The sequence below is a fragment of the Phodopus roborovskii genome, unplaced genomic scaffold (assembly GCF_943737965.1).
Source record: "Phodopus roborovskii unplaced genomic scaffold, PHOROB, whole genome shotgun sequence".
Lineage (NCBI taxonomy): Eukaryota > Metazoa > Chordata > Mammalia > Rodentia > Cricetidae > Phodopus > Phodopus roborovskii.
This window is the reverse complement of record NW_026126434.1, coordinates 9,467,088-9,492,423: the sequence shown is the minus strand read 5'-3', so window position 1 is coordinate 9,492,423 and position 25,336 is coordinate 9,467,088. Positions and strand designations below refer to the sequence as shown.

Sequence of the window (25,336 nt, the reverse complement as noted above, 5' to 3'; positions counted from 1 at the left end):
TGCATGACTATAATCCCAGCCCTCAGGAGATAGAGGCAAGAAACTCAGAGGTTCAATATCATCCTCAACTATATATTAAATTCCAGGCCAGCCTGGGCTACCTGAGATCCTGGACAAAGGAAAAACTGCTTTAGAGAAGCTGAAGTGCTTCCTTTGGAGAAACATGTGTAGGTGGCGGCACACGCCTTTAATCTCAGCACTTGGGAGGCAGAGGTAGATGGATCTTTGTGAGTTCAAGACCAGCCTGGTCTATAAGAGCTAGCTCCAGGACAGCTTCCAAAGCCATAGAAAGACCCTGTCTCAAAAACAAAACAAAACAAACAGAAAACCTATGGCCAGCCAGGGTGGTGCATACCTTTAGTCCCAGAACTGAGGAAATTGGCAGGTGGATCTCTGTAAGTTCAAGACTAGCCTGGTCTACATAGTGAGACTGTCTTTTAAACAAAACAACAAAGCTATGGAGCCAGGAATGGCAGCACTCGTCATCTCAACATGTAGGAAGTGGCGGCAATAGAATGGGGAATTCACAACTAATCTTGAGTATATGAGAATCTGTACTTTTAAAAAAGCTTTAATCATGTCTGCAAAATCCCTTTTCCTGCAGAGCAACACCCACAAGTTCTGGGGACAAGGAAATGACATCTTGGCCATCACTGCACAGCTGGGCACAGGAGTGTAACTTCCCACGTTAGTGACAGCTTCCTTGGGCCTCTGATGCTCAGGGCTGTCCATGGGGATGAATATGTGTGTGGGGGCTGCAGATGCCTTTCAGAGGCCCTGCCCAGCTCATGCCTTCAGCTTTTTGTGCTGGCAGCCAAACATGTCACATTATGTCCTACGGCCACACTAATGTGCCCCTGACGTTTCCAGCCAGCCTCAATCCCGCCTTCTTTTCCTTTCTAGGACTGTGTAAGTGCCAGGAGGCCACTGTGTCAGCAAGCTGAGAGGGAAACTGAGGCAAGATGTCAGGCCGGAGTGGGAAGAAGAAAATGTCCAAGCTGTCCCGGTCAGCCAGGGCCGGTGTCATCTTTCCAGTAGGTCGGCTGATGCGTTACCTGAAAAAAGGGACATTCAAGTACCGGATCAGCGTCGGTGCACCCGTCTACATGGCAGCTGTCATTGAGTACCTAGCAGGTAATTCCAGTGTGTAGGGAACCTCACAGTGAGGTCCCTACCCTGTGGGACCCTTCACGTTTGGGTAGGATGCTGTGGGTCACTCAGTTACTGGCTCAAGGATGCTGCAGGTGATGATAGGGCTTTCCCTGGCCTTCTTGGCTAAGGTCAGCTTCTGAAGGCTTTTGGGAAGGAGAAAGGGTTTGGGGAAGTTGGTTCACATAGGACAGAGAGCCCACATTAAAGCTGCTCTTCTATATCTGCCAAGCAAAGTGTAGCTTACATTAGCAAACACTATACACAACTGTCTCAGCTCACAAGAGAAAGTGCAGAGAGTATTCTGGTAAAGGGAGAGGGTTCTTAACATTGCAGATTGCTCATTAAGTCCCTGGGGGTAGGGGTTGTTTGTTTGTTTGTTTTGTTTTGTTTTGTTTCGTTTGGTTTGGTTTTGGTATATTTAAAGTAAAAGGCTTGGGGAGATGGCTCAGTTAGTAAAGTGCTTGCCATACATTCATGAGAACCTGAGTTGTTTGATCCCCAGAACTCATGTAAAAACTGGGCACAGTGCCACATGCTTGAAATCCTGGCACAGGAGAAGGATAAACCAGTGTATCCTTGGGGCTTGCTGGCTAGTCAACGTTGCCGATCAGTAAATTCCAGGTGAGAGAACCTGTCTCAAAAATGAGGTGGATAGCCCTAAAGAGTGACATCTGAGATTGACCTTTTGGCCCTACACACACACACACACACACACACACACACACACACACACAAACACACACATGAACACAACCTCAGATCATCATGTTTGTGTGATGATTACTATACCTATTGAGCCATGTCCCTAGCCCCAAGAAGAGAGGAGTTTTAGTTTTGAACCAGGATTCTGTTGTGCAGGCTGGCCTGGAACTCACTATTTCACCAAGCTGGCTTCACACTCCATTCAATCCTCCTGCCTCAGCTTCCTCAGTGCTGGGATTACAGTTGTATGCCACTGCACCCATTAAGTGAGATGCTTGTTATTAATTCCACTTGACATTTACATTTTCTTTGTGTATTCAACCGAATTAAAACTGAACAATGGTATGGCTGCCTTTTAAGAAATATATAAGCTGGGCAGTGGTGGCGCATGCCTTTAATCCCAGCACTCAAGAGACAGAAACAGGCTGATCTCTGTGAGTTCAAGGCCAGCCTGGTCTACAAAGCTACACAGAGAAACCTTGACTCAAAAAAAAAAAAAAAAAAAAAAAAAAAAAAAAAAAAAAAAAAAAAAAAAGGAAAGGAAGGAAGGAAGACAGAAAGAAAAGAAAAGAAAAATCCAAAACAAAGAAAAAGAAATATGTATGTAGTGGCCAGGTATGGTAGCACACTCCTTTAATCCCAGAACTTGCGAGGCAGAAGTAGTAGGATCTCTGAGGCCAGCCTAGTCTACAGAGCAGTTCCAGGACAGCCAGGGCTACACAGAGAAACCCTGTCTCAAAAACAAGCAAAAGATATCTATGCAAGTCAAACATACAAAAGTATAGATAACTAAGTGGGATTAGTCCCTTTACAATGTCACAGTTTGTCACTCCCCCCTCCCACACAACAAAGATAAGTGCCATGAAAATTTTGCCCAGTTGAAAAGTAACCTTCTGGCCTCTCTAACCTCAGCACTCTAAGCACTCAAGAGGCGATGGATTTCTATGAGTTTTAGACTAGCCTGGTCTACCTACTGAGTGCCAGGGCAGCCAGAGCTACATGTAATTTTTAAGAGAAATAAAGGTGGCATCACCCTGAAGCCACATACTAATTAGCCTAATACGGTAGTAATTTCAAAATATCTGTCCCCTCTGACCCACTGGTGTGTGCATATTTCTTTGGTTTTTTTCAAGACAGGGTTTCTCTGTATAGCTTTTTAGACCAGACTGGCCTTGAACTCACAGAGATCCTCCTGCCTTTGCCTTGGGCTGGGATTAAAGGCATGTGCCACCACTTGCCCAGCTTGTGTTCATACTTCTTATACTACAATGCCCCAATCTTTAATTCAGCAAATGAGGTCATGGGGCTGATGAGATGTCTTAGTAACTAATGTGCTTGCTATGCAAGCATGAGGGACTGAGTTAGTAGCCCAACACCCATTCAAAAGCCATGCATGGCTTATAACCCCAACACTGGGAGGGAGGGAGTCCCCAAAGCTCACTGGCCAGCCAGGCTAGCCAAAAGAGCAAGCTCTCATTTCAGTTAAAGACTCTAAAAAGCATGGTATAAAAAAGGGGAACCCTAAGAGGGCCCAGGAAGAGAAAGCAGTTAAGATCTCCTGGGTAAACTGAGAGCTGGGCAGGGGAGTAGAAGAGAAGGGATGAGGGATGGAAACATGAGGGATCAAGAAGACTGAGTTAGGGGAGGGATGGAGGGGGAGAGAAATGAAAGAGATATCTTGATAGAGGAACCATTGTGGCGTTAAGGAGAAACTTGGTGCTAGAGAAATTCTGAAGAATCCACAAGAATGACCCCAGCTAATACTCGTAGCAATGGTGGGAGAGGGTGTGTGAACCAGCCTTCCCCTTTAATCAAATTGGTGACTACCCTAATTGTCGTCATAGAACCTACATCCAGTAACTGATGGAAGCAGATGCAGTGACCCACAGCCAAGCACTGCGCTGAGCTCCTGGAGTTCAGTTGAAGAGGGTGGAGGGATCATATGAGCATGAGAAGTCAAAAGCATGATGGGAAAACCACAGAGATGGCTGACCCAAGCTAGTGGGAGCTCATGGACTATGGACTGGCAGCTAGGACACGTGTGGGAGACTGAACTAGACCCTCTGAATGTGGGTGACAGTTATATGGCTTGATCTGTTGTGGGGGTGCTAACAGTGGCACCAGGACTTATCCTGGGGACATGAACTGGCTTCTTTGGAAACCACTCCCTATGATGAGATACCTTGCAGTCTTGATACATGGGTAGGGGCTTGGTCCTCCCTCAACTTGGTATGCCAGACTATGTTGACTCCCCAAGGAAGGCCCCCTATGAGGAATGAATAAGATGGGGGAGCAGGATAAAGGAGAGGGAGGGGAAACTGGGATTGGTATGTAAAGTTAAAAATAATTTTTAAAAAAGTGTTGTTATAAAAAAAAATACAGGATGGCTGAACTGGGTGCACACATCTTTAATCCCAGCACTTGGGAGGCAGAGGCAGGAGGATCTCTGAGTTTGAGGCCATCCTGGCCTGCAGAGTGAGTTCCAGGACAGCCAGGACTGTTATGTAGAGCAACGTTGTCTCAGAAAACCAAAAAAAAAAAAAAAAGAGTATGACCCCGGAGTCAACCTTTGGCCTCCACAGGCATGAACACACCACACACACACTGTGGTCACTGTGTCAGTGAACTGTTAGTAAACGCAGCCGTTGCTGAGTATTCCAGGAAAGGCATGAGAAGAATGTGCAGCTCATTAGTGCTTTCTATTCTGGAAATGCCATATAAATGTTTAACTCTGGTGTTTGTTTCATTCTAGTGTTTTTGTTAATCACATCTGCCTGGCTAATGTAGCATGCTTATGCCAAGTTTCAACCATTGCCGTCGGTTTTCTAGAAGATGGCAACTTTGTGGGCTATTCTATTTAAAATTTGGTTGATTGCAAAGACATATGCAGAATTCCCTGTTCATTCGAGGCATGAGTTTCTGTGCCATTGCACAGCAGAATCCTTCAAAACACAGAGACTTGTCAGCACACATTCTCACGGAACGTTGGTACAAGCACACTTGTCCTTTCCTTCCCTCTTCAGTGAGGCTTGTTGGCCCATTGCCTCCAGCTTTCTAGTAAATAGCTTTCTCATTAAAACTCACTCTTTTATTTTTTCATCTTCTTGTTTGCTTGTTTGTTTGAGTCCCACTATGTAGCCCAGGCTAGCCTAGAACTTGGGCTCTCTCTGCTTCAGCCACCCAAGTGCTGGGATTTGTAAACAGGCACACCAAACTTATTCACATTTTTGAAAAGATTTTTTTTATTTGCACTTGTATTTTTTTTTTGTTTTGTATTTAAAAGGGTTTGTTTTTTATTTGTATTCATGTATGTATTTATGTAAGTATATTCCAATGAAAGCCAGAAGAGGGTGCTAGACCCTGGAGTTATAGGAGATTGTGAACCACCCCACCTGACATGGGTTCTGGGAACTGAACCCTAGTCCTCTGGAAGAGCAGCCAGTGCTCTTAGCTGCTGAGCCATCTCACCAGCCCCTCATTCACACTTTTTAAAGCCAATGAATCATCTTTCCACAACTGAAAAGAAAGTCAAATAAATCTTTAATTAAAAATAAAACAAATCATTGCAGTAACCACATGGTGGCTCACAGCCATCTCTAGTTCCAGTTCTAGGGGATCCAAAACCCTCTTCTGAACTCTGCAGTCTCCATGCACATACATGGTGCACACATATACATGAAGGTAATAGACTTAAAGATACAAAATATACAAATTTAAAAGAAACAAGGAATGACAGAGAAATAAATGGTATAAAGTAAAAGATATATTCAACCTGTGGCCTTTGGGCTGCACACACCTCTGGGTAACTATGAACATAGCCCAAAACAAAAAAATCACAAATTTTAGGGTGGGAGGGATGGCTCAGCAGGTAAAGACACTTGCTGAATAAATCTGACAACATGGATCTAATTCCCAGAACACACATAAAGGTGGAAGGAGAGAACCAGCTCCACAAAGTTGTCTTCTGACCTCCACATGTGTGCAAATACACAGACACACATGCATGCACACAAATGCACACACCAATAATAATATAACTTGGTTGTCTATTAAGCTCCCCTTGTAATTTCAGCGGAAATCCTAGAGTTGGCTGGGAATGCTGCAAGGGACAACAAGAAGGCCCGGATAGCCCCGAGACACATCCTGCTGGCTGTTGCCAATGACGAGGAGCTCAACCAGGTTGGTCTCACCCTAGACTCAACTTTGGGAGATGGGGTTGCTGGCTTGGCAGGCATACTTCTGGTTGGACCCAGACAGCCATCAGTCATTCCTGTGATAGTTCCCAGACACACACACACACACACACACACACACACACACACACACACACGCACGCACGCACGCACACACCAAGGATGAAGTAGAGAACAGCAAATCCTGATGGCTCTGCATTCAGAGTCAAGATCAAATCCCCTTTTGAACAGACTCTGCCTTGCCTTCAAGACCTTGTCTCATCATTAAATACAAGTCACTCTGCATGCATGAACTATTCTTGGCAATTTCTCGACTCAAACCCTATGGGTGATTTATTGGGCTCTGAGTAGGAGACTCCTTATTTATGCAGTAGAACTGATTGATTCCATAGTCAAGTGAATGCCTTCTTCCCCGACAATAAGCAGGGTGGTGGGTAAGTAGTATAAGAAGTTTTATTTGTATTTATGCTCTGATGTCCTTTGTTTTCTCAAACTAAAGAACCTTCAAAGTTGCCAATCCATCATAGATTGACCATTTTCAAAAAAAAAAAATGTAATAAAAACTGATAGCTTGAAAAATGAGAAACAAGCTGGGTGGTGGTGGGGCACACCTTTAACACCTTTAATCCCAGCACTTGGGAGGCAGACACAGGCAGATCTCTGTGAGTTCCAGGCCAGCCTGGTCAACAGATCAGGTTCCAGGACAGCCTCCAAAACCACAGAGAGACCCTGTCTCGGAAAACAAACAACAACAAAAAAACCCAAAGACATGAAAATGAAAATCCGCAAACTTGTCAGAGTCAATAGAGCTGTAACAACTGCCAGTTTGCTGTAGATGTTTCTAGAGTTGTCAGTCAATAGCGCTGTAACAACTGCCAGTTTGCTGTAGATGTGTCTTGAGTTGTCAGTCAATAGTGCTGTAATAACTGCCAGTTTGCTGTAGATGTTTCTAGACTCTTGAGTTTTCTGTGTTGCTCTGGTCACATATGGGTGGCTAGTGGTTCATGGGTCAGCTGTGGGTTCAGACCACCCTCAGCTTTAAAATATGCAGAACATATGACCAAACCCCTGAATCTCATTCTTGTGTTAACTTTTGAACCTAGATTTGACCAGCTGTGCCTCCTGACTGTGAACCCTCTACTCTCTGTTGTCATCTGAAATTCCAGAGCCCTGGGCATCATCCCAGTTTCAACTTCTCTGGCTCTTTGGTTTTGCCTTGTGTTTTGCTTTCTATGCAAGACCACAGACCAGCAGATACCTACTGAGAAATGCTTTGCAATCGGAGGTCGGGAGAGCTGGTAACTGAATGTTAATCAGTTCAGTTAGTTAAGCAGAAGCCAGCAGAGCCTTGTTTGGCCAGTACTGAGACCAGTGTTAGCAGGGACAGACCTGACCAGCTCTTTTCTTTGCATTTCTCCCTCAGCTGCTGAAAGGAGTGACCATCGCCAGTGGGGGTGTCCTGCCGAGAATTCACCCTGAGCTGCTGGCCAAAAAGCGAGGGACCAAAGGAAAGTCAGAAACGATCCTCTCCCCACCCCCAGAGAAAAGAGGAAGGAAGGCCGCATCGGGCAAGAAGGGGGGTAAGAAATCCAAGGCATCCAAGCCCAGGACATCCAAGAAGGTGAGAGTCACAGGGCATTTCAGGAGCCAGGTCTCACCACTGCCTTAGGCACACTGCTTCTCTGTGGGACTCTAATCCCCAAGGGATGAGATTAGGAGGCGGAGCCTGTGATCAGCGGTGACATCATGGGGCTACAGACTTCACTTGCAAAAGATTAGTGTCTGTCTTACTTTACTCCCCCACTGCTGTGATAAAATACCCCAATGAATGCAACTTTAGGGAGAAGGAGTTTATTTTGGCTCATAGTTCAAGGGTATAATCCATTATGGAGGTGGAGGGAGTTGAGGTGGCAGGAGTTTGGAGCTGGTCCACATCCACAGACAGGAAACAGAGACCATAAATGAATACTCAGCTCCCTTTCTCCATTTAATGCAATCCAGGATCCCTGTCAGGGAATGGCTCCGCCCACAATGGGTAGTATTAATGAAATAAAAATAATCCATCATAGGCGTGCAAAGTCCCGGGTCCCAGGTGATTCTAGATCCTGTCAAGGTACAGTACGAACTGACACAAAACCCTTATAGAAAGTCCTGAGACCGCTTCTTCACCTTCCATCACTTGAAGGCACAGTCATACTTCCTCACCCCTGTGAGGAAGCCAGCCCTTGCCAGACACAGAATCTTCGAGAAAACCTTCATCTGGCCTGGTGGTGGTGGTGCACACCTTTGATCCCAGCACTTGGGAGGCAGAGGCAGGTGGATCTCTATGAGTTCGAGACCAGCCTGGTCTACAAGAGCTAGTTCCAGGACAGCCTCCAAAGCCACAGAGAAACCCTGTCTCGAAAAACCAAAAGGAACAAAAACAAAAACAGAAAAACTTCGTCTGGAACTTTCTGGGTCTCTAGGACTAAGAGTGATAAACTTCTGTGTTTACAAGCCACACATCTGTTATTTGTTACATCAGCCTGAACAAGCTAAGATGCCCTTGCAGTGAGAGGGAAGTCAGTGTTTGCAAAGGACCAAAGACACTATAGCTTAGCACTGGGATTAAGTGGTAAAAGTATGTGCGGCATAGGCTTCTGACCCTAGTATTTTGAAGCTGGGGCAGGAGAATTACAAATTGAGGCCAGCCTGGGCTATCTAGTAAGGGGTTAAAGAGGAGTAAAGAACCTGTGAGGTGGCACTGGAGAGATGGCTCAGAGGTTAAGAACACTGCCTGCTCTTCTAGAGGACCCAGGTTCAATCCCAGAACCCACACAACTGTCTAACTCCAGTTCCAGGAGATCCCATGTCCTCTTCTGACCTCCAAAGGCACCAGGCATTGTGTACATGGTACACAAACACATTCATAGGCAAACACTTAAACCCCTAAAATAATAGGCTAAAATAAATTTAAAGAACCTTGGATTCTAGAGTTGACATCTTTTGTGTTCCCAAACCCAGTGGTGTTTCTCAGGCCTTTTTTTTTTTTTTTTTTTTTAGCAGAGCTGGGCAAGTACTCCCCTGCTAAGCCACACTCCTGGCCCTTAGATCCTCTGTGTGTGTGTGTGTGTGTGTGTGTGTGTGTGTGTGTGTGTGTGTGTGTGTGTGTGTTTCAAGACAGGGTTTCTCTATGTAACAGCCCTAGCTATCCTAGAACTTATGAACTTACTCTGTAGACCAGACTGGCCTCGAACTCACAGAGACCCACCTGCCTCTGCCTCCTCTGAGTACTGGGATTAAAGGTGTATGCAACCACTGCCAAGCTACCTCAGATCCTTCTTAATGCCTACATTAATCAGCTTTTATTGCTATAACAAAATAGCTGAAATATTCAACTTCTGGGGGAAGAAAGGTTCATTCTGGCTGATGGTATCAGAGGTATCAAGTTCATATTCACTTGGCCATGTTACTCTGCGGCCAGGTCAAGACAGAACATCTTGGCAGTAGTGTATGGAAGAACAGAATTGCTCACTGCATGGTAGCCAGGAAGTAGCAAGAAAAAGGAATAAGCAGGGCCCCATCATCTGCTTTAAGGGCATTCATTGGATTTCCTAACTTCCTTCCACTATGCCCCACCTCCTAAAGTTCCCACCACCTCTCAATGTGCCACAGGCTGCCAATCAAACCTTCAACACATGATCTTCGGAGGACATTTAAGGGCTGAAATAACTAACACTGTCCCCATCAAAGTCAGGAGTGACATCAACCTAGGGGTTTGTTTCCACTCTGTGCAAAGCTCAGGTTGGGTGTTAAGCTACCTTCAGGGTCTCACAGACAGTGCCCTGAATTTGGTCAATAGATCCATGTGATTTGTGTAGCTTGTAGGCTAAGTGGCTTAGCTCCATGATACCACCACTTGTGGACGAGTATTTTTGAGTGTGGCCTAATAGAGCAAGCACCAGTCACACATGACTATTGCAACTTGAAATAAAATTAAACTGGGGATGTAGCTTAGTGGTTCAGCATGCACCCATCATGTAGGAGGCCCTGAGTTTTCTCCCAAGCATTGAAAAAAACCCAACAATAACAATAATAACCCCAAATAAAAAGTTTTGCCCCTCAAGTGCACTAGTCACATTTCACATGCTTAGCAGCCCTGAGCAGCAGAGATGCCAGGTGTTTCCATCAAGGGTGGTTCTGTTAAACAACAGGAACTTTGCTTATGAAATTTTCACTCTGAAGATCTCCATGAGAACAAAAGGTCACACAAAGGCCACTTCCATATGGCCCCAGGACAATCCTGGGAAGGAGGGAGGCCCAGCATTAACACAGCTTCTTGACCCTGCTACTTGCTTAGAATTCATTGGTTCTTGACTTTCCTAACACTGCAACCCTTTAATACAGTTCTTCATGTTGTGGTGACCCCCAGCCATAAAATTATTTTTGGTGCTACTTCATAACTGTAATGTTGCTACTGTTGTAAGTCATAATGTAAATATCTGATATGCAGGATATCTGATCTGCAACACAAAGGGGTTGAGGCCCACAGGTTGAGAACCTCTGGGTTAGCTGCTTGTCATAAACTGCAGGTGTAGAAAGATTAACATAAGCGTCCAGATTTGGATGAATAATAATCGTGATATTGTGGGGGTTTTGTTTGCTTTGGGGGGTTTGTTTGTTTAAGACAGATCTTATGTAGCCCACGTTGGCATCACTTGTCTGTGTAGCTGAGGATGACCTTGAACTTCTGATCATGCAGTGCCCACCTCCTGTATATTGAGTGCGGGGGAACCCAGGGCTTCCTACCTGTGAGGCAGGCAGTCTAGCAACTGAGCTGCATTACCTCTCCATATGTGCTACCCCTTTCTTTTCCTTGTATTGCCACCTCTTGTTTCCCTCCATCAAGAAACAATGGAAGAGTTCGGGGTGTGGCTCAGAAGCACTGTACATGATTATCTGTGTGAAGCCCTGAGTTCAATCTGTAGATTCGCCCACACCAGAGAAAAGAGACAGCAGAGGGGTTAGCTGAGGGGGTGAGCAAAGCAAAATGATATAAGTGTGTTAATGCCATAATGAAACCTTTTATTGTGTGCCAGTGGAAAGATGGAAAGAGAAAGGAGGGAGGGAAAGAAGGGAGAAGGGAGAGAAGGGAAGGGAGAGGGAGGGACCATCAGATTACACATGATGCCCACATTTACTCCAAGGCAAATCATCCAGAATTTACCACCTGACCACTTCCCTTCATACCCAAGGTGTTGGCAGCCGTAGAAGAACCATCCTGCAGTCACAGAGGAGGGTTCTCCAGACTGTTTCTCATCTTTCTCTCTGGTTTTCACTCACAGTCCAAAACAAAGGACAGCGATAAAGAAGGAACATCAAATTCCACCTCTGAAGATGGACCAGGGGATGGTTTCACCATCTTGTCTTCCAAGAGCCTTGTTCTGGGGCAGAAGGTAATAAACTCCAGAACTGGGCTGCACTGAGCCCCTCTATATACCTCACTGTTCACAAGCCACCATACCTCCTTCATCTCTTCCTCTCTCCCACTCGGCTCTTGAATTATCCGTTTTTAAAGGAAAATCTGGGTGATGTATGCATTTCTAGAGCAAACTAGGCCTGTGGTGCTGAGAATGGCCTGTGCTGGTCAACCTAAGGTCACCTGTCACCTAAAGTCATCCTGGAGAATCTGGTCAATAGGATGGCATTCCTGGTTCTGCTGGGAAATCCCCAAGTCCCAATTATGTCTGCACCCACCGAGAACAATCCATTGCTAACTCCCAGCTAGGATCGAAAAAGCCTAGCTTCCATGATTAAATATCATTTAACAGGGAGAGAATAGCAATACATGTTTCTTGACTATGCCGGGTGCTAGAAATGAATTGTCAATAAGTCAGTCTGCTTGCCTTCCTGAGCTGCAGAAAAAATAAAATAAATACCTAACAGGATGGATTCCAGCAACATCTCAACATCCTGCCAGACATGCAAATAATTCATCTCTATGCAAGACAAATTCACTGAGCAGACTCAACCAGGCTGAAATAAGATGCACTAGGAGATGGCCGGTGAGTCAGCGAGCCGTACCTCTGTTTGCTGCCTGTTCTTAGCCTGCCAAACAAGTACATCTCCATCCAGACAGCAGGGATCACAACAAGGTCTCTGGAGAACAGAGATGTGGCAGGTTCCTTATTCATTTCTGGTACAAAGAAAACTGAGATACCTCTGGATAATGGTGGGGCACACCTTTAACCCCAGCACTCAGGAGGCAGAAGCAGGTGGATCTCTGTGAGTTCAAGGCCACCCTGGCCTTGAACTCATTCCAGGACAGCTAGGGCTGATCCACAGAGAAACCCTGTCTCGGAAAACAAAAAGAAGAAAAATGAAGAAAATTGAGATGCAAAGAGGTGGGATGTATGTCTCCTCCAGGGCCATGAACATTCCCCCAAAACTTATCTAGAGAATCAGATAAGGTGAGGGAAACTGGAAAATGCTCTTCATCTTATTCTGCTAAAACCACATGAATGTGGTACTTGGGCTGAGGATGTAGCTCAGGGTAAAGTGCTCACTGGCACGCACAAAGCCTTGAGTGCATCCATAACACAGAAGGATAGGGGAAGAGGCAGTTTTCACTGGTACTGGCAGGGTGGGAACCCAGAGCCTACTCCTCTGCAGCAATACCACTGACCTTCCCCAAATGTTACATACTATCTGGGGGGAGGGGGGTTGAGACGAGAGAAAGCCTCAGGCTACTTTCCACACACAATCACTGATACAATATGTCCATGGAGGCAGAGGCACCAGGGTTAGGAACAAAAGACACATAAATGATGAAGAAAAGAAAGAAAGGGAGAGCCCATTCCTGTTCCTGGCGGCTGAGGCTGGGTGTTTGCACTCTGCTGGTCTCAAGAGCACCTGAACTCAGAGGGGTCGACCCAAAAGCAAATACCTGGATCCTGGCACAGCAGCTCAGGCCTATAATCCCAGCACTGGTGGGGGGGGGGGCAGATGGAGTTGAAGACACATCAGCTACATGACTGATCTCAAGACCAGCCTAAGCTACCTGAGGCCCTGTCTCAAAACCCAACAAACACTTGGAAATTTGAGCCCCCATGCTGACCCTCAACCTGAATAGCTGAGAAAAATAATGTGGATGGTTAAATTAAAATGATTTTCTGTGGGAGTTGTTCTTGACCCTATTCACCGTCTTTTCTTCCTAATGCAGCTATCCCTGACCCAAAGTGACATCAGCCATATTGGCTCCATGAGGGTGGAGGGCATCGTCCACCCAACCACAGCCGAAATCGACCTCAAGGAGGAGATAGGTAAGGCCTGGGGTTTGGAGAGGTGTCACAGCGTAGCCCACTGTCCAGTTCGCACGGACTCAGTCATCGTCTGCCTGGGGTCCCATGTGGAAATGTCTCTCTGTAGGATAAAATGGAACAGGCATTGCTTTTGTCAGGCTTTTCTTGGGTGCTATATCGAGATAGGCCGTTTATGTACAACTTGATGACATTTTCTCAAAGTGACTGAGCTCAGCAAGTCTGAGTAGTTGCATAGTGTACACAAAGCCCTGGGCTCAACCCTCAGCATGCCATAAACTTGGTGTTCTGTGTCACGTGTGTAACAGTGGCATTCAGAAAGTAGAGGCAGATGCACCAGAAATTCAAGATTGTCCTTGACCACATAGGGAGTTTGAGGCTACCCTAAGCTACATGAGACCTTGTCTCAAAGCAAAGAGTGAAGACTGTTGTGCAGCCAGCACATTGGTGAGTGGACCCTTCCAGCCCCATCCCTTATAATTTCCTCTGGAGGAAAACAGTCTCCTAACCGTGCAGAGGGGCTTGCTTGGATTTCACTTAAATTGTCCCATATGCTCTTCATGCCTTGCTCCTTTAGCTCAACTTAATGTCTGCAAAATCTGCCAAACTGCTGAGTGTGTTTGTTTATTTTCTCGGCTGTGTGGTATTTCATTGCATGAATATGCCATAGTGTGGGTTCCATTCTGTAGCTGATGGTGGCACCTGGGTCCTTTTCATACAGGGCTGCTGTGATGAACATGGTTGCACAAGTTTTGAATTCAGCTTCACATGTGTTCTAAGTTCATGTGTTGAGAATGCTGTTCATGAAAAGGAAAGGGATGGGGACATGGGAACTTGGGGGTACACCACTGCAATTTCTGCACTCAGGAAGCAGGCAGGAGGGTTATGAACTACATATGGAGACCCTATTTCAATTCTCCCCCACCCCGCAAGAGCATATAGAAAGAACTAAGCAATCCAGAAGCCTGCATTACTATGCTAACCCCATGAGTTGAGAAGGAAGTTGTAAACAGTGAGGTAAATGAGCTGAGTGTGTGGGTGCTGCTAACAAACTTCAAAGGCCTGAGAAATATCAGCAAACATAATAGCCACTATCTGGTCCATTTGTTGCCATGTTCTCTGTTTTCACAATACAAAACTGTTTTAAACCCTCCATTGAAAGGGTAAATGGAGGGTCTGGAGAGATGGCTCAGAGGGACTGAGTTCAGTTCCCAGCAACCAATCACATAGTGGTTCACAACCATCTGTAATGAGATCTGGTGCCCTCTTCTGGCCTGCAGGCATACATGCAGGCAGAACACTATAATAAATATTTTTAAAAAGAAGGAAGGGAGGAAAAAGAGAAAGAAAGAAGGAAGGAAAAAGAGAAAGAAAGGAAAAGAAAGGAAGGAAGGAAGGAAGGAAGGAAGGAAGGAAAGAAGGAAAGAAGGAAAGAAGAGTGAAGAAAAGGCCTCAACCCTGGGATCCAGAGCTGGCCCTGGGGTGAGTGGTCTAAAGCCATTGCTAGAAGCTCATCCCTGGGTGGTGGCCCCAAACTGCGCTCACTATTTCTCTGGCCACCTGCTATACTGGAAAGTCAGTGGTGTGGCACTGTAAAACAGTCTTGTTTCTTGCCTAGTTACAGATCCTGACATTGCCTCCATCTAGAGTTCAAAGGAAGGCTCTCACCACTGTGGAAGGGCTCCCCCTAGTGGCCAAATCTCCAGCTCTGTTTTGCTTGATGTCTTCTTATGCAAACTAAGCAAGTTCCTGTTCAGACATCCTCATAGTTCTGCATCCTTATGTCCAAAACATCAAAAGAGATGCTTCTTTGATTTGAAGTAGAGTGGGGTGAAGCTCACTGTTATAGAAGTGAAAAGTCGAGTTTGGACTCTGCTGGTGGGCCCTATGGCTAACCTCTTGGCAGTCAGAGGAGATGAGATGGGCTAAGAGGCAGGCAGATAGGTAAGAGAGCAACCTGAGTTGCCTTGGTCTCTCTCCAGGCACTTACAGATCACTTCCTCACTGTGTGACTTTGGGTGTATTTCCTAACCTCCCTGAACCTCAGTTTCTTCATCCATAAGTGAGGATACAGTCGTACTCACAGGTGGTCTGAAGACCAGATGGCACACGGTTGGATGCAACACCAGCTCACCCCAACTCCCTGACAGGTCTTCATTGTTGCTGTGTCACTAGGAGATAAGCCATCATGAGTCCATCCTGTACCACACACAAGCCAGTCATCCTGTCTAAGCCCAGGCTCTGATTTATTTGTTTTTTTTTTTTTAATCTTGTGCTAGGGAATCCAAATGTAGCTTGGTGGCACAACCTGTGCTTTATATGCACAAATCCTGGAGTCAATCTGCAGCACAAAAAAATTAAAACGTAAAAACACTTACTGCCAAGCCTAGGTTTGATCCCTGGGACCCACATGGTAGAAGGAGAGACCTAACTCACTCAAGTTGTCCTTTGACCTATACACATGTGCACATGTGCGCTCACGCGCACGCACACATACCCACACACAGTGAAAAAGGGGAGAGAAAAGCAAGTCTATTAACCTATGGCCCCTCCCTCTTCCCTACTTCTTTGAGGTTTATTTGCTGAGAAACCAGGCCAATTTTCCCCAGTCTGGATTTTGTTGTTTGCACTATCACTAAACATGTTTCTACCTGTTTATCTGTTTAAATAGATGGTAGGTCTACAGACGTCAAGACATTTAGGCTCAAGAAATAGGGTCTAAGGGAGTTGTTCTCAACCTGTGGGTAGAGACCCTTTTAGGGGTAGAATGGCCCTTTCATAGGAGTGTGGACAGAAGTTTCTGTTCCACCTAGTCCCACAGTTGTTTAGTCCCAAATAAACACACAAAGGCTCATATTAATTATAAACTGTTTAACCTATGACTTAGGGTTAGGCTAACCTACTTACTGGCTTACTGGCTAGCTCTCTCTTAATTATTAATCTATAATTATTAATCTGTATATCCCCACATGGCCTTATCTTACCAGAGAATGCCCAGGCATCCTACCTTCCAGTAGCTACATGGCCTCTCTCTCTTTCTCTCTCTCTCTCTGTCCCTCTTCCCAGAGTTCTCCTAGTCTGGTAGTCCCACCTATACTTCCTGCCAGGGTAACAAATGGGACATGGCATCCCTAGTTTTTAAGGTTTTCCTGACCTACTAACACATGCCCAACAATATGACTCTACTGAAAAGTTGTTCACCATGGCCCCCATTGTTCTTTGTAGGTAAAGCCTTGGAAAAGGCTGGGGGTAAAGAATTCTTGGAAACAGTAAAAGAGCTTCGCAAATCCCAAGGCCCTTTGGAAGTTGCTGAAGGTAAGTGTTAGACTGGGCTGCATGCCAGCCTGGCTCAGCCCCATCCTTGCTGTCTACAGCCTCCCACATCCATACATGGTCACTGTATACAAGATATGCCATCCCTAAAGCCCCCATGTTAAAAGCAAGGCACAGTCATTGCCATAGGCCTGTGACTCCAGTGGTGGGGAGGTAGAGGCAGTAGGATCCTTGGCCAGCCAGTGTAACGTACTTGGTGAGGGCTAGGCCAGTGAGAGTCCATCTCAAAGGAGGTGGACAGTCTCCCTGAGGATGACACCAAGACTTCCCTCTAGCCTCTACACACACACACACACACACACACACACACACACACACACACACACACACACACACACACACACACACACACACACACACGGTCTCCCCCCGCCCCCCCCAAAAAATCAAAATATCAAAATAAGGTTGCTAACCTTGCCTCGCAGAAGGGTAGCAAGTTCTACTCTTGATCTTGGCATTAGTTTGATGGTGTCTTAGATAGGTTTCTATTGTGGTGAGAAAACAGCGCAACCAAGGCAACTTAGAGAAGAAGTTTATTGAGGACTATAGTTTCAGAACGTGAGTCTGTGACAGTCACGATAGGGAACATGGCTGCTGGCAGAAAAGCATGGTGCTAGAACAGTAGCTGAGAATTTACACCTTGATCCACAAAGAGAAAGCTAACTAGGAATGCCATGCACTTTTGAAATTTTAAAGCCTGCCCCCAGTGACTCACCTCCCCAAATAAGGCCACACCTCTTAATCCTTCCCAAACAGTTCCTCCAAACTGGAAGCCAGGCACTCAAATACATGAGCCTATGGGGGCATTCTCATTCAAACCACCACAGATGGGGGGGGAGTGCCTAGTGAATGCCAGCTACAAGCCAGTGCTTCTGAAGATGGGCAGCCCAGCACTGCCTGAATCCTTACACAGAGAGGCTCATGGGACCTGACTTCAGTAGATGAAGGACATGTATTTTATTTCTAGAAGAGCTAGATCTCCTGTAGTCTGACAGCAGTCATGAAATGTATGCCTTTTCAAAGATACTAAAACATGTGAAAAAAATATTTAACTCTTGGATTGATTGGTAAAAAGGAACAATTACAGTCCTGGCCCTTATACAGCTACCCTTGCCAGACCCTGCATGTGCCTTCATGCATGGTCTCCAAGTCAGGCCAGTCCATGCCAAGCCTATGCCGTAAGTGTTGTGCTGTGGATGTCAGTGTGGCCCTAAATGAAGAGATTTATAAACAAATGAGGGGCCCAAGGTCACATGTGCAGCTCTTAACCAGGCTGCCCAGTTGCTGGTAGAGGCTCAGAAAAGATGGGCAAAGAAGCTGTGGAGTGAAGGAAACAGCCAAGCATGGGGACAGAAGAGTCACCTCTGATGATTGATGATCACAGGGTCTTCCCTCAAACTCCCCAGTAGCCATGGTTCTTACCAGACCTGTCACTGACAAGAACCATGTTTAGGAGAATAAAAAGTTCTTTAAAAGAAGGAGAGAGGGAGAGACTGTGGTGGTTTAAATGTAATTGGCCCCCACAAGCTCATAGGAAGTGGCACTGTTAGAAGATGTGTTTTTGTTGGAGAAGGTATGATCTTGTTGAAGGAAATGTATCACTATAAGGGTGGGCTTTAAGATCCATATATGCTCAAGCCACAGTGTCTCAGACCACTTCCTGTTGCCTGAGGGATCAAGACGTAGCTCTTTCTCCAGCACTATGTCTGCCTGCATGCTGCCATATCCTACCAGGATGATAATGGACTGAACCTATAAAACTGTAAGCCATCCAATTAAATGTTTTCCTTTATAAGAGTTGCCATGGTCACAGCAATAGTAACACTAAGACAGGGAGAGAAAAAAGAAGGGAAGAAGCCAGAGAGGAGGATGGGAGGGGAAGAGGGGGGGAAGAAGAAGAGGAGGAGGAGGAGGCTAAGAGGTGACTCAGTGGTTAAGAGCACTATGCTCTTGCAGAAGACCCAGGTTCAATTCCTAACCCCAATATGGTAGTTTACAACTGTCTGTAACTCCAAATCCAAGGGATCTGATGCCATCTTCTGGCCTTTTAAGGCAGTGCAGTCCTATATGTAGGCAAAGCATCCATACACATAAAATAAATTATTTTTAAAAAGGAAAAGAGGAAGGGGGAACTAAAGAGATGGCTCTGCCAAAGTTAAGAGTGGCTGCTCTTCCAGAAGACCTGGGTTCAGTTCCTAGCATCCACATGATGGCTCACAGCCATATTTGACTCCAGCCCCAGAGGATTTGCCCTTTTCTGGTCTCCTTGGGCACTGCATACGTATAGTACACAGACATGCAGACAGGTAAAATACCCATACCTAAAAAACCATTTTTTAAAAATTAAACCTTGCCAGGTGGTGGTAGTACACATCCTTAATCCCAGCACTTGGGCAGCAGAGATAGGTGGGTCTCTGAGTTCTAGGACAGCCTGGTCTATAGAGTGAGTTCTAGGACAGCACCAGGGCTGCCACACAGCGAAAACTTGTCTTGAACAACTAAAAACGAAGAAAAAGAAAAAAAGCCAGGCACTGTGGCACACACCTTTAATCCTGACATCATGGCAAGTCAACAAAACTAACCAGTGTGGCAACCTTGAGTCCATCTCCAGGGCCCTTAATTACAGTCACGAAGTGTTCTCAGCCATGTTAGGGAATAGTTAACCCAGGGGTTGGCAGGTTTGCGGATGGCAGTTACCTGACCACCCACACCACTAGTGTTATAGATGTTACTTTGATATGTTCCTATCACTGGGATCCTGACCTGGTGGTTGCTGACCTGGGGCATGTTGCCAGGTCACCAACAGTGATAAACTGTCACATCAACACCCAGACTCGCATTTCTCACACGGTGACAGGGATATCTGTGTCTAGCTACCTGCACTTTCACTCCCTTGTCCCTCGGGATCTCACATGGTCAACTGTGAGGTTCATTATCATTACCCAGCTTAAGGTGGGACTCAGGAAATAACCTACTGTGTTTCTCTCTCCTGTGTCCCAGCTGCTGTCAGCCAATCCAGTGGACTTGCAGCCAAATTTGTCATCCACTGTCACATCCCCCAGTGGGGCTCTGACAAATGTGAAGAACAGCTGGAAGAAACCATCAAAAACTGCCTGTCTGCAGCTGAGGACAAGAAGCTTAAGTCTGTCGCCTTCCCACCTTTCCCCAGTGGCAGGTAGGACAGTTTCTGAGCTGATGTTCCCAGCCTTTCCATTGGGAATCAGCTACTCACCAACATGTCCACATTCCATCGACCCATTCTAGAAGACAGACAGGGTCTGCCACTACAGGCAGCATGTGTTAGGTAGGAAACAATAAGAAGCCCAATTTCCCATCTTCCAAACACAGACGAGCCCCTGGCCTGGGATGGTAAGTCTCCCTGGCCTGGAGCCAGCGTTCCTGCCTTGTGGATATCAGTGCCCAGAACAGAAAGACACCATGGCTGAGGCCAGGTAGCATTCTAGTAGTGTGTATGCTTGTGGGTGCACCTGTATGTCTATGCATATGTGTGTCATTCCTCAGGTTATTAATACTTACTTGTTACTGTGATAAAACATCTGTCCTTTAAAAAAAGGAAATCTGTCCTAAAGCAACTTAGAGGAGCAAAGGGATTATTTGGCTTATATTTCCAGGCCACAGTCCATTGTTGAAGGAAGTCAGAAAGTAAATGTAGGAGTTTGATAAAGGAACCATGGGTGAATGCTGCTGGCTGGCTCACTCCCTGGCTTTGATAGCTTTTTTTATACAACCCAAGATCATGTGCCAAAGGGATGGTGTTGCCCGCAGTGGGCACCCTGGCCCCTGACATTGCCACAGGCTAATCTGATCTGGGAAATTCCTCAGTCGAGGTTTCTCCTTTCAGATGACTCTAAACTATCCATCGTGTTTTTGTTTAAGAGGCCTTACCGTGTCATCTTGGCTGGCCTGGAATTCACTATGTTAATTAGGCTAGTCTAAAACTCAGAGAGATCTGCCTGCCTCTGTCTCCTGAGTGCCAAGATTAATGATGTGTACTTGACACTTGGGGTTTTGTTGCTATGTTTTTGTTTGGAGATTCTTAGTTTGTTTATTTGAGCTAGGGTCTAGCCTGGAGGTAAGTGGCCCATATATTTAGCCTAGGGAGGCAGAGGCAATCAGATCAGATGCATTGAGTTCCAGGACAGCAAGGATCACACAGAGAAACCCTGTTTTGAGTCTTGGGGGGGGGTTAGAAGGGGAGAGAGAGATAATCTCACCATGTAACTTTGACTGGCCTTGAACTCACAGAAATCTGCCTGCCTCTCCATAAAGGTATATGTTGCCATGTTGGGCTTACCACCTTATTTTGATTTTTTGAGACAGGGTTTCTCTGTCTTGTTTTGTAGACCAGGCTGGCCTCGAACTCAGAGATCCACCTGCCTCTGGGATTAAAGGCATGCACCACCAACCCCTGGCCTACCATCTTCTTTTTTTGAAAAAGGTTTCTCATTGGTTTTGAGCTAACCAATCAGGTTAGGCTGACTGACCAGTGAGTCTCAGAGATCTACCTGTGTTTGGGGTTACAGACATTATCATCACAGCCAGCCTTATTATATTTGTTATAAGAAACTCAGGTCTACATGCTTGTGGGACAAGCACTTTCCCTACCAAGCCATCCTCACAGTGTGCCCCATGTTTGTTTCCAAAGGCCTGCTATGTTTAAAACCCACATCTCCTCCCTTGGTCCTCTCCTAGAACACACAATCAGAAAACCCCAGACTCACAGGCCTTGCTATTACATGTGGTCTGTGATCCATCAGTAGCATCCCCTGGTTATAAACCCAGCCCCTGGACCGCATCCCAGACCAGCTTCCAGATCCGCAGGGAATGCTCCAGGGGACAGCGAAGGGCTTTGATAACTATAACTCAGCAGTGGAAGGCTCTTACTGCAGCCTGATGGAAAGAGGCTGGGCTCTGAGACACAGGAAAAGTGAGGACAAACCAATGAGTACTATGGGATGTATTCTTCGTGGTTGGACCATAGGTGCTATGTTTCACGCAGAGACACTCAAGAGACTTCAGGAAGCAGCATTTCCTGGACACTTGAACCTACTCCAGGTGTCTCAGTAGCTGCCCCCAAATAGCCGTGGTACCCGTGTCCCTAGAAGCTGGTGAACAGCATTATTAGTGACTCCCTAGTGGTTGAGGTCCTTGGCAAAACTTTCACAAACCCAGCCCACCCAGAGTAGCTGAAGTCACAATGGCATGTTCATGTAAGTAAATGAAAGATTAAGTCTATGTGTGGATGTGGGTTTTGCTTTGTTTTCGGAGACAGGGTCTTGAACTATGTAGCTGAGAGTGACCTTGAGTTTCCAATCCTCCTGCCTCCACCTGCCAAATGCTGACATTTCATACATAAACCACCATGTCTGCTTCATGTGGTACTGGGGACCTAACCCAGCATGTTAGGCACCAACACTGACCAACTGAGCCCCAGCCCCAGGCATTTTGAAAGGCCCTAGTTGGATAAACTGATTAGCATATGAACTGATTTGAAGGCGCTAAAACAAAACAAAAACCTGTTTGCTTTTTGAAGGCATGGTCTTATAAATGTGGAATGGATAGAGTTTAAAAGTCAAGTTTTTTGAGCCAGCTGACACAGATTCAAAATTGGGACATTCTTTACATACAAGCCTTGATCTTGGCTACAATCACCATATCTGAGAAGTGCAGTAACTATGTAGCAGGGACATCTCCACCTACCCATGTCTTCCCCTTGACTAGTGCCAGAAAAGGTGATTTGTGGACTGGCCTGTGCGTAGTGAGTCCCACACTGTACAAACAAGGATCCAGGGCCAGAATAAGAAGCTGTTAGCAGGGTGTGGTGGCACATGCTTTTAATCCATGCACTCTGGAAGGCAGAAGTAGGTAGATCTCTTGAGTTCATGACCAGCCTGCACAGTGAGTTCCAGGCTATCCAGGGCTACATAGTGAGACCCTGTCAAAACAAAAAGGAATCAGTGGAATCAGTGTTCCTTTCCCCAAGCTAAGGGAGTATTACAGCAGTGGATACAGGGACCACAATGACACAGGCTCTTCTTTTGTTTGGGCATAGGAACTGCTTCCCTAAACAGACAGCCGCCCAGGTGACCCTCAAGGCCATCTCAGCCCACTTTGACGACTCGAGTGCATCCTCGCTGAAGAACGTGTACTTCCTGCTCTTCGACAGCGAGAGCATCGGTATCTACGTACAGGAGATGGCCAAACTGGATACCAAGTAGCTCTCCAGCGGGGACGGAGGAGGATCAATGTCATGTTGCAAGAGCAGGGGTTTTATTTTTTAAAAGGATTGAGGAAGGATGACATGGCAGGGGAGCAGAGGGTGGCTAAGAGGGTAGCGAAGGCAGTGGGGACAGGTCCTGCCTGCCGGGGGAGGGGCCCAGTGCATTTTATACTCTCTTTACAAAGGGCCTCTTCCGAAATTAACCAAGTCTCCACCAGGGGTTTCTTTCCATGTGTTTTCTTCCTGTTGTTTTAGAACATTTTTTAAAAAAACAAACAAACATAAAAATAGACCTTGTTTAGATTTATAGCATTGACTTTTACACGCACATACTCTCTTGCTCTCTCTCACACACACACATACACAACACACACACACACACACACACACACACACACACACGTCTTTTCAAAGTTCTTAAGTCTTTGGTTTCCAAGTTAAGAGGGTCTGACAGTCACTTGGATGAATTGGCTGTCTCCCTTGGGGGAGAGAAGATGGGAAAGACGTCCTAGGGTGCTTTTCTCTTCTGTTATAGGGTCCCCTCCCTGACCCCTAAAATATTTGTAACTACACCTAAAAGGGTTTTGCCTTGGGATTTTTGTTTGTTCAGTTTTGTTTTTTAAAGAAAAAGAAAAAATGAAAGGAAAAAAAAATAAAAGATCCAGTGTCTTTCTTATAACATATCCCTTTATTGCAACCTTTCCGCCTCTTGGAAAACTGTCCCCACAGTTGATTCTTCTAGAGTATTGTAAAGAAATCGCCTTAGAGTCCCACTGTGCTCTCTAAGGCTCCTAGTCAGCCAGCATCATGGCAGGTTTTCTGCAGGTGTTGGTCCTGCCCTCAGAGAGGGTGAGCCTGCTGATGAGCCTCCCCAACAGTGGAGCCAGGGACAAAACTGCCAGCGAGTCACTGTTCCCTGGAGAGAGACTCGAGTCTCAACTCCAGCCTGTGCAACTCAATAGCACAGCCCAAATGGAGGACTGGGGGTACCAGGGAGGCTGCTCAAGGACTCTGTCACCCATAACCAGAGGCCAAGGCCGGAAGCAAGCAGGAAGAGGCAGGGTGGGGAGTGGAGTGGATTCCATCTCTTCTGCCACAGACAGTCAACTCAGGCCATGCACAATGAGCTCTTCCCTGTTGGATGAGCACACTTGGAGAGAGAACTCACTTGTGTACCTTAGCAGTCTGTAGTAGACATGATGGCCAGTAAGGGCCCGAGTGACAGGAGCTGGCCAGGAAATCAGCAGCATAGTGCCCCACCCCCATGCCCCGGCAGCAGCCTGTGACGATAACCTGGAAATCAATTCACCCACAGTTGCCAATCTGCCCTTTGCTCTTGGAAGGTCAAGCAGCCAATACCCTCCCTGAGTCACAGGTCTCCATCCTGGGGCTCCTACAGCAGTGGCAAGCCAGGCTTCCATCTTAGCCCTCCAGCCTTATAAAACTCACTCTGCTAGGATGCTGTTTGGTGGTGTCCTCAGAGCCAAGCAACCACCATCCTGGGGGAGGGGGGACCAGCTTCCCCCCCTTTTTGTTTTTGTGGGGTTTTTTTGTTTTGTTTTGTTTTTTGCTGTGTTTTTTGTTTGTTTGGTTTTGGTTTTTTGGCTTTGTTGTTTTGGTTTTTGGTTTTGTTTTTTTCAAGACAGGATTTCTCTGTAGCTTTGGAGCCTGTCCTGGAACTTGCTCTATAGACCAGGCTGGCCTCACACTCACAGAGATCCGCCTGCCTCTGCCTCCCGAGTGCTGGGAGTGGTGGGGAGGCAGGAGACCCTGGCCTGCGTATCCAGCTGATTCCTACCACCTGTTGTATGCAACGCTGCCTTAACTGCATGTGGCCTCAAGAGCACATAGTCCAGGAAAGGCTAGGGGAGAGGCTCCGTTTATGCTGCCCCATAGCCAATGAAGCCCTCATCCCTGTTGGTTAGAGTTTTCCAGGTTTGGCCTGTTGTGGGGAGAAGCTCTCACACCCCTCAGATACTATGTAAGGAACCCCAATAAACGCACTGGTTCCCCCAGAGTAAACTTTGACAGACTCATGCCTCAGTTTGCTATTGGGACCTTAAGAGAAGGGGACAGATGTTGCTTGTGTCTCCCCCGGAAAGAGATTTCAACATCAGATGGGCTAGCTAGAGGAGAATTTTGTCTAACTCTTTGTAAATATATCTGTGACCTACAGTGAGATGAATATGGAGATAAAGGTACATGAGAGTTAAAGAGGGTCCCAAGGGACTTGAGAAGCTGAGGCAGGAGCATTACTTGAGCTCAGGAGTTCAAGGACAATTTGAATAATGTAGATAAACACTGGAGGGGGCTGAGCAGGTGGGAGAGAGAAAGGAAGGAGAGAAGGGAGAGAGAGCAGACACTAAGTTTGGGAGAATGAAATGAGACCACTATTAATAACCTACTTACTGTGAGAT

The 25,336-nt window shown here is 46.2% G+C and overlaps 1 protein-coding gene across 1 annotated transcript in view; it reads left to right on the top strand.

The window, feature by feature from the left end:
- LOC127224012 (core histone macro-H2A.2) overlaps positions 1 to 23,578 on the top strand; it is a 42,396-nt gene extending 18,818 nt beyond the window's left edge. The window contains exons 2-9 of the mRNA XM_051186760.1: positions 904 to 1,134; positions 5,927 to 6,033; positions 7,471 to 7,668; positions 11,372 to 11,482; positions 13,249 to 13,348; positions 16,571 to 16,660; positions 19,679 to 19,853; positions 22,752 to 23,578. Coding sequence (XP_051042717.1) covers positions 963 to 1,134; positions 5,927 to 6,033; positions 7,471 to 7,668; positions 11,372 to 11,482; positions 13,249 to 13,348; positions 16,571 to 16,660; positions 19,679 to 19,853; positions 22,752 to 22,917 — 1,119 coding nt within the window. The 5' untranslated portion in view covers positions 904 to 962 and the 3' untranslated portion in view covers positions 22,918 to 23,578. The remainder of the gene's footprint in view (positions 1 to 903; positions 1,135 to 5,926; positions 6,034 to 7,470; positions 7,669 to 11,371; positions 11,483 to 13,248; positions 13,349 to 16,570; positions 16,661 to 19,678; positions 19,854 to 22,751) is intronic.
- The last annotated feature ends 1,758 nt before the right edge of the window (positions 23,579 to 25,336 follow it).